The sequence below is a fragment of the Stigmatopora argus genome, chromosome 17 (assembly GCF_051989625.1).
Source record: "Stigmatopora argus isolate UIUO_Sarg chromosome 17, RoL_Sarg_1.0, whole genome shotgun sequence".
NCBI classification, from domain to species: domain Eukaryota; kingdom Metazoa; phylum Chordata; class Actinopteri; order Syngnathiformes; family Syngnathidae; genus Stigmatopora; species Stigmatopora argus.
This window is the reverse complement of record NC_135403.1, coordinates 11,779,272-11,786,397: the sequence shown is the minus strand read 5'-3', so window position 1 is coordinate 11,786,397 and position 7,126 is coordinate 11,779,272. Positions and strand designations below refer to the sequence as shown.

The 7,126-nt window shown below is 44.9% G+C and overlaps 2 protein-coding genes and 1 non-coding gene across 4 annotated transcripts; 2 read left to right on the top strand and 1 right to left on the bottom strand.

Moving 5' to 3' along the window:
* The first annotated feature begins 1,014 nt into the window (after nucleotides 1-1,014).
* On the top strand, nucleotides 1,015-2,013 carry crhb (corticotropin releasing hormone b). Its single transcript, XM_077624388.1, has 2 exons — nucleotides 1,015-1,183; nucleotides 1,258-2,013. Exon 2 carries the CDS (start codon nucleotides 1,279-1,281, stop codon nucleotides 1,759-1,761), a length of 483 nt encoding a protein of 160 aa, XP_077480514.1. The 5' UTR covers nucleotides 1,015-1,183; nucleotides 1,258-1,278; the 3' UTR covers nucleotides 1,762-2,013.
* Nucleotides 2,014-3,223: 1,210 nt separating this feature from the next.
* trim55b (tripartite motif containing 55b) lies at nucleotides 3,224-5,570 on the bottom strand. Of its 2 annotated transcripts, XM_077624431.1 has the most exons (9): nucleotides 5,520-5,566; nucleotides 5,234-5,375; nucleotides 4,775-4,947; nucleotides 4,502-4,688; nucleotides 4,343-4,438; nucleotides 4,048-4,281; nucleotides 3,946-3,968; nucleotides 3,672-3,796; nucleotides 3,224-3,604 (listed from the first exon to the last, which is right to left on the bottom strand). In XM_077624431.1, exons 2-9 carry the CDS (start codon nucleotides 5,351-5,353, stop codon nucleotides 3,465-3,467), a joined length of 1,098 nt encoding a protein of 365 aa, XP_077480557.1. In that variant the 5' UTR covers nucleotides 5,354-5,375; nucleotides 5,520-5,566; the 3' UTR covers nucleotides 3,224-3,464. The 2 variants fall into 2 exon arrangements, with proteins under 2 accessions (XP_077480557.1, XP_077480556.1); XM_077624430.1 differs by having other exon boundaries at nucleotides 5,234-5,570.
* Nucleotides 5,571-6,185: 615 nt separating this feature from the next.
* On the top strand, nucleotides 6,186-6,271 carry trnay-gua (transfer RNA tyrosine (anticodon GUA)). Its single transcript is given in 2 exon segments — nucleotides 6,186-6,222; nucleotides 6,236-6,271. It is a non-coding gene; the product is annotated as a tRNA-Tyr (tRNA).
* Nucleotides 6,272-7,126: the final 855 nt, after the last annotated feature.

Below are 7,126 nucleotides of genomic sequence, written 5' to 3'. Positions count from 1 at the left end.
CGGGTATATACGTGCGGCAATCAATCAACGCCGCCGCCCTCCCCGCGTGCGTGCGCCCGGCCCTCCCTGACTTGGATGCAGATGGCCATTCATTCATTAAGTGCGACGCCCAGAGGGTCAAGTGTTAGGGACGTCGCCGCGTTATCCGGGGAGGGCCGCGCCCTCGTTTGCCGCCATTGACGAAAGAGTTGTTTTTTTATCATTTATTTATCTGTCCTCTTTCCAGAGGATAAAGAATACACGACTTACTGCCATTGTATTTTTTCTGTATAGTTGAACCATTGGTGTTTGAATATCTATGGCATAAAGTGACAACTTGTCAATGGAGTTTCCCATTTTGTGTTAGCATCAAGCTAATCTCAAGTAACTTTATTTAATAAGACGTCGATTTGGATGCAAACACTAAACAACGACTCAATCAAATTAATCGGAAGGCAAACGTGGATCAAATGGAATTCAATCCTGTTCAAAAGATTTTTTTTTGAAAAAAAAAAGTTTTCTTTGAGTGAATTGTGTTAAATATGCACTTAAGATCATATTAAATGCCTCAAAAGCACTTGAATTGAAACAAGTCATATTTTAACAATATTGGCAAACGGGATCATATCGTCAGAACGTTTGATATACACCACTAGTATTTAATTAGAAATGTGTAGGTGTTTTTGCCCAGTGAAATAAGCTAATGATAATAAATATTCTTATTCTTTCCAAATGTGAGCTTCTCCTGCAATTGTCAACATTTTGACGGATTCCCTAAAAATACACAACTCTTTTCATGTTTTGTGGGAAAACGCCAGCAGGTGTGGCATGTGTAAGTGTATTATTATTATTATATTGGCAAAAACACACACACACACACTCATGAGTGAGTCATCCCGTCTAAACTAAAGCACTTTGTCAGGGATGGTGAGTGGGATGCAAGGTGGGGTGGTGGTGGTGGGGGCGCGAGGGGGTGGTCCCGGTGGAGGAGGGTGGGGGTGTCCATTCATAGCCACGCCGAGAAACGCGCAGAATCATATCGCCAGGCGCTCGCTATATATACGAGCCCGGTCCGTTCCCGTCTGAAAAGTATCCTCCGGTACAGCGCCGGCATCAGCGGCCGACTGCACGTTCGCAGGGGGGGCAAAAGAAGCCGGCCATCGCGGCAGAACAAGCGCATTTGGATCTCCGGTGCCCGCTGAAGGTATGCGTAAATGCGCACGACACAAAGTGTTGTATTTTGTTTTGAAAGTCTTGTTTTTGTATTTGTTTGTGTAGATTTTTGCGTCCTGTCCTGACATGAAGCTCCATTTCCTCGCCACCATCATCGCCATTCTGCTCGTTGGCTTCCTCTCTCTGGGGACCCCCGCCGCCGGAGCCCCGCAGCAGAGCCCCCACGCGCCGCCGCAAGAGCCACACCGCCGGTCGGGTGGTCCCATCATGGAGCGCCTGGGGGAGGAGTACTTCATCCGGCTGGGCAACGGGGACGCCAGGGCTTTGCCCCCGTCGTCCATGTACCCGCTGGGGGTGGCGGGGGGGCTCCTCAAGCTCAACCGGGCGCTGCAGCGGCTGCGGCTGACTCGCCGGCTTCGGCACGACGGTGACGGCGGCGACGACGACGACTCGGCGTCGGCGGAGAGGGGGCGCCGCTCCGAGGAACCGCCCATCTCCCTGGACCTCACCTTCCACCTGCTGCGGGAGATGATGGAGATGTCCAAGGCGGAGCAGCTGGCTCAGCAAGCCCAGAACAACCGGAGAATGATGGAGCTCTTCGGCAAGTGAAGACCAAAGACGCTCAAAAAAAAAACATCTTGTTTGTTGATTTTTATTTTCGGTGGCTTTATGATTTACAGCTCAAACTGGATGTTAAAATAGGAAAATTTGTATCCCGAGAGAAATCCCCCCCCCCCCTCCTTTGTATATATGACCCGTTTTGTTTGTTAATAAACTGATGTGCAAGCAGTCGTGCAGCAGGAGAACATTACATATATTTAAACGTATATTTTCTAATAAAAAGAAAAGGACGGATCTACATTTTTCTGTGGAAATCATATGCTCTAATAATCACAACAAAATCAGTTATGTCATATTGTCATGCCAATAGACAGTCATATGGACCATTCTGATCAAAAGCCACACATTAGAAATTCATATTTTAAAAAATTATAAATATTATCTCCACTTTGATCAATTCTGCAACAAAAGTATTTTATCAATTTCATCATACGCAGCTGGGTATGATGACAATTAGGCTTTTGTCGAGTCAATGATGATGACAAAGCCTATGTCCGATTATTATTATTAAAATAAATATTAAATAATATCCAAACATAACAATCCTGACCCCCCCAAATATTCACATCCCCATATTTAACGGTAAAATGACTATAAACTCACACCACGTAGCTTTTCATTCACGTGAAATAAAAACCACCTTCTGCTGGATAATAATAACAACCATAATAAAAAAACGAGTTGCATCTAGCCTACACAAATATTGATTTATATATAATCCAAGCGGTGGATACATGGATGCGCTTCCAAAATAATAATCATTTAAAAAAAAGTTGTCGTCCATTCTTTGAAACTTTTTTGCCCCGCCCCTTCCGAGTGAAAACACACTTGGATAGCGTGTTAATGAGGGTCTTAATGAAATGTATATAATGTGTGTGTGTGTGTGTGTGTGTGTGTGTGTGTTGATCCGACATTGGCGACTCCGCACAGACTAAACAACGAGGCTGTGAGTCATCCTTCTTTGAGAATCAGTGCCGCATTGAAAAAGAAAAAGCTTCACTTTTTGGTCTTGTGGAACCCCTGAGGTGGCTTTCATATTCAATGTTGTCACTTTTCAATCCCGATCAACAAATATTAAGCTCTCCAACGAGGCCCTCCAGCTTTTATGCCACGAAAGGTCTGGAAATTCCTTAAATAAAAACATCTGTGTGGCTGGTGTCAGCGCGCTGTGTAAAAATACTCGCGGGCGTGTATTCTTTATCCTCTGAGAAGATGACTAATAGTCACGCAAAAAGAAAAAAACACTAGAATATGAAGTAAGTTGTGTTTCTTTAGCATTGACGCCATTTTGTTTGGCTTGTCGATGGTTGTACTGTTTTTAAATCTATTTTTATTCACTTTAATATTAATTTGAATGTAAAGAGTTGCGGTAAAAGTCCGACTCATTTGAAGTGAGAGGGTTGGCAGCGAATTAATGTTATCGTAAATGTAAGTAAAGACCAGGAGGTGCTTTCACAATTTCTTTTTTATTACCTTGAGGGTGATATGAAACACCCCAACGTCACAGGAGTCGTTAGTGACGTCTCCTAATAAAGTTAGTTTTTAAAAAAGAAGGTGTTTGCTAAGTCTAATTTGCTGTTTAAGTTGTAAAAACATGAAGAAGCGATCCATAATGGCATGAAAGCAGGGGTCAAAGTTCAGTCCTCGGTTTACCGTCGTCATTATTGCCGCTACGGTAACACGGGAACACTTTAGCTGGAGGCTACGCTCTTAGCGGCGGCGGGGACGGGATTCGACGGCGCGGCGGTGGGCGGCGGGACGGTAGCGGCGGCGCTGGTCGCAGGCGGCGCCGCTTCCGGTTCGTCCTCGTCCTCATCGTCGTCGTCGTCTTCTGAAAAATAAGAAAAAGGGCGTCCAGCGAGAGCCGTGACGTCTCGCGGCGTTCCTGTCCTCGTCACCTTGGAGGAAGTCGATGCTACTCAGGACCTGGCGTTCGTGCCGGAAGTCGGCCGCGAAGTGATCCATGTTCTCGTAACCTCGCTCCACTTTGTCCAGGTGGGATGTACTGCAAGCGTCTGCTAGCCTGAGTTTGGAAAAGATTCCGCCAGTAAGGTTAACTTCAAAGTGGGCGAATTTGGAATTTATGCCTAGCTAGTTCCTAGCTAGTTCTTTGGGTAAAATCCCCAGTTCTGGACAGAAGGTCTTTGGAATAAGCGTTTGAGGAGTACTCACTGCTTGAGGAGAGGTTTTGTGGTCTGGAAAATAAAAGAATGAAAGAAAAGCAGGTCAGCAAATGGCGCAATCAGACGAGGGGAATTTATTTATTGGTGCCACCTGCAGGAAGACGGCCATCTCTTGTTCCTCCATGATCTCCAGCCCCTTCGCCACCATTTTGCAGCTCTCCTCCAAGTGGTCGCCGTACTTTTGGGTCAAGCCTCGGATGTAGCCGACCTTCTCTTCCTGCTCGGAGGTCACTTTAACACTCATGTCACGCTTCTTGTCCTCCAGGATGGTGTAGAGCAGGTCGAACTTCTCGCACACCAGGTTCTTCTGACGCCGACTGTTCTCCTGTTGGCAAAGGCGTGAGGGGGTGCCAGAAAAAGACGGGGGTCCGGTTGATCCGTCTGACCTCGATGGCGCGGCAGGCCTCCTCCAGTTGGCTGATGATGCCTTGCAACCGGTCGTTGTTGCCTAGCATCATGGCTATACCGTCGTTTAACTCCGTCTGCGCCAAGTTAGTAGACTTTGGTTATTATCGTTTCGGTTGTCACGGTAACGTGAAGGCCACCTTTTTGGTCTGGTAGATGCTGTCGATGGGCTGCACTTCGCAGTCCTTGTGCGCCCCGAAAACCTTACACATGGAGCACGTGGGCACGTTGTGGCTGACGCAGTAGATGTTGATCTTCTCCTCTTTGTGGACGTCGCACATGGGCGCCGCCGCCGCCTCCTTGCGCTGGGGCGTCGGAGTGCCGCCGCTGGTTTTAATTGACAGCGGCGATAATGTCACGGCGGGTTTATTGACGAGTTGTGGGGCGCGCACGGAATGTTTATCTCGACCGACCTGCCCGACTCCTGCTTGAACATATCGATGATGTTCTCCACCAGCAAGTTCCGCTGCAGCCCGTAGACGCCGTGGCGGTCCAGGATGACCTCGTGCCGACATGACGGGCACTTGAAGCGGCCGCCGGACGCTAGCGAGCCGCTGCGGCTGGTCGGGAGGTACGGGTTGGACGCCTGGGCGAGGTTGCGCAAGACCCCGGTTAGGATTTCAAAGAATATTTTGAATGCGTTTCCACCGTAAAATTCAAAAACATTGAGTATTAGGTAAACATAAGTGGAAAAAAACACATCGATCCAATATACCGTATCTCTTCTTCGAGCTATTTACGTTCGCTCAAGTGTCAAATGTTTCAATGACATGAGGTTAGCATAAAGCGCTAAAATGGAGCGCCAAACTGGTTTTATGGTCCTCACGGATAACGGAGATTGCCAAAAAGCTGTCAAGATGTTTGTTTTGTACCTGGAAGACGTCGTTGGCGCATTTCCTGCAGAGGTTGTGCTGGCAGGGCAGGATGACCACGGGTTTTGTGAACATCTCCAGGCATATCGGGCAAATGAGCTGCTTCTCCAGGTTCTCCATGGCGTTCTTCGGACTCCTGGGCCTGACAAAAACAAGACGTCGGGAAAATAGCGTGGCAGGAAAACAACACGGGCCTCGAAAGGAGCAGGCCCCGGCGGCTTTTTTGTGTGTGTCTCTCTCTCTGGCTGCTGGTGTCACGTCTGTTTTTAGAAGCTACTGCACTCACGTCAATGCCGTTTATACCTTGACCATATTTGAAACTGAGAAGGGAAGTGGCCGACAGCTGATGACTGCCAACAGCCCCCCCCCCCTTTATTTACACAGTGTGTACTGATTATAGCGTTAGCCATTAGTAATAGCATTGTTGCAAATAATAACAGCTAGCAAAATAATGCCAAAATGTGTCAGCTGTTCCATCACAATTGACATTTGCTTTAACTAGCCATTAGTTTAGAGGTCACCTATTGTTCATAAGGAACTTGAGTAATGAATACTTTGGCTATGAATACTATTGATCGAATAAATTGGCAGCTTTTGGGGGAATGTAATATTTTTCTCGTAACAACAACAAAATAAGGAAAAATAAAGTCCATCTTATTATGATTTGCTAAAATACTTTGGAGAATGCGGGCATCGATCCCGCTACTTCTCGCATGCTAAGCGAGCGCTCTACCATTTGAGCTAATTCCCCATGAACCTGTCGTCAAATTGAGAAGATTTTGATCAAAAAACAACAGTACCGTTGTTACAGCACCACTAAGTCAGGATGAATTTTATTCATTTGCCATATCGTTTTATACAAACCAGCAAGTTATTTCACCGTTGCCAAATCCTTTCTTTTCGTGTGTTTTATATCTAGTTATAGAGAATGTTGATCGGATACACACCAACACCTTCGATAGCTCAGTTGGTAGAGCGGAGGACTGTAGAGGTTGAACGGAAATCCTTAGGTCGCTGGTTCAAATCCGGCTCGAAGGAAACTTTTCCCTCATTTGCAAGAGGGGACCGCAAAGAATTATGGAAATTATTTATTTTTTATTGTTTTAGTTGTTGTTGTTCTTGTTTATTTACATTTTTCACTTATGAAAATACCTCTTTCAGGACGCCCTATCCATTATCTGATAATGTGCTGTATATGAGTTATTTGAGTAAAAACTGCTCACGTAAATTCTATTTGCATAAGTGCATGAATGTCACATCATCAGCTGGAATTAAATTGAGCCTCGCGTGTACAGTAATCACATTTTATAGTAACAACATGATGTCAGGGTCTTAAATCTTTATTCTGCTGTATCTATCTCGTGTGTATCCACGTGAATATGAGTTTTTAGAATTGAATCTGCTCATTCAACACATTGAGGGTTATAACATTAAAGGTATATATTTTTTATTTTCTATTCTTGTATTCTGCCGTTGCCTGAGAAAAGCGTTGGGGTAGTGCCCTCTAGTGATAGCAAATGTATACACACTATACATTCAAATCACGTTCCATAATCACATTATTTAACATTTTGAAAATTAATCTATTTTCACATGTTAATATAAACATACTATTAATACGTTAATTTGTTTTTAATGTACACATCGATCCACGTCTTAATGATTGATTTCACTCATCTGTTTCCAGAATTTGATGTAATATCTATTTAAACGCTAGAGGGCGGAATAAACGCAGTTAATGACTCTTAGAGTGTCCGTTTCGAGTTAATTCACAATTATCAAATACATACGCATCTATTTTAAGTTTGATGGAGTAGATAACAAATGTACATTTTGTAGGGATGCTGAGGAAACTTTAATATGAGTTTTAAGTTAAGACTTTATATTTCTCAA

Bases quoted from the DNA above. Each gene is read 5' to 3' on its own strand.
- crhb (XM_077624388.1), top strand. From the start codon at position 1,279: ATGAAGCTCCATTTCCTCGCCACCATCATCGCCATTCTGCTCGTTGGC.
- trim55b (XM_077624430.1), bottom strand. From the start codon at position 5,353: ATGGAGAACCTGGAGAAGCAGCTCATTTGCCCGATATGCCTGGAGATG. The intron at 4,689-4,774 runs GTCGGTCGAGAT...AATTAAAACCAG, and splicing joins TTCAAGCAGGAGTCGGGCAG to CGGCGGCACTCCGACGCCCC. The intron at 4,282-4,342 runs GTCAGACGGATC...CTTTGCCAACAG, and splicing joins AGGCCTGCCGCGCCATCGAG to GAGAACAGTCGGCGTCAGAA.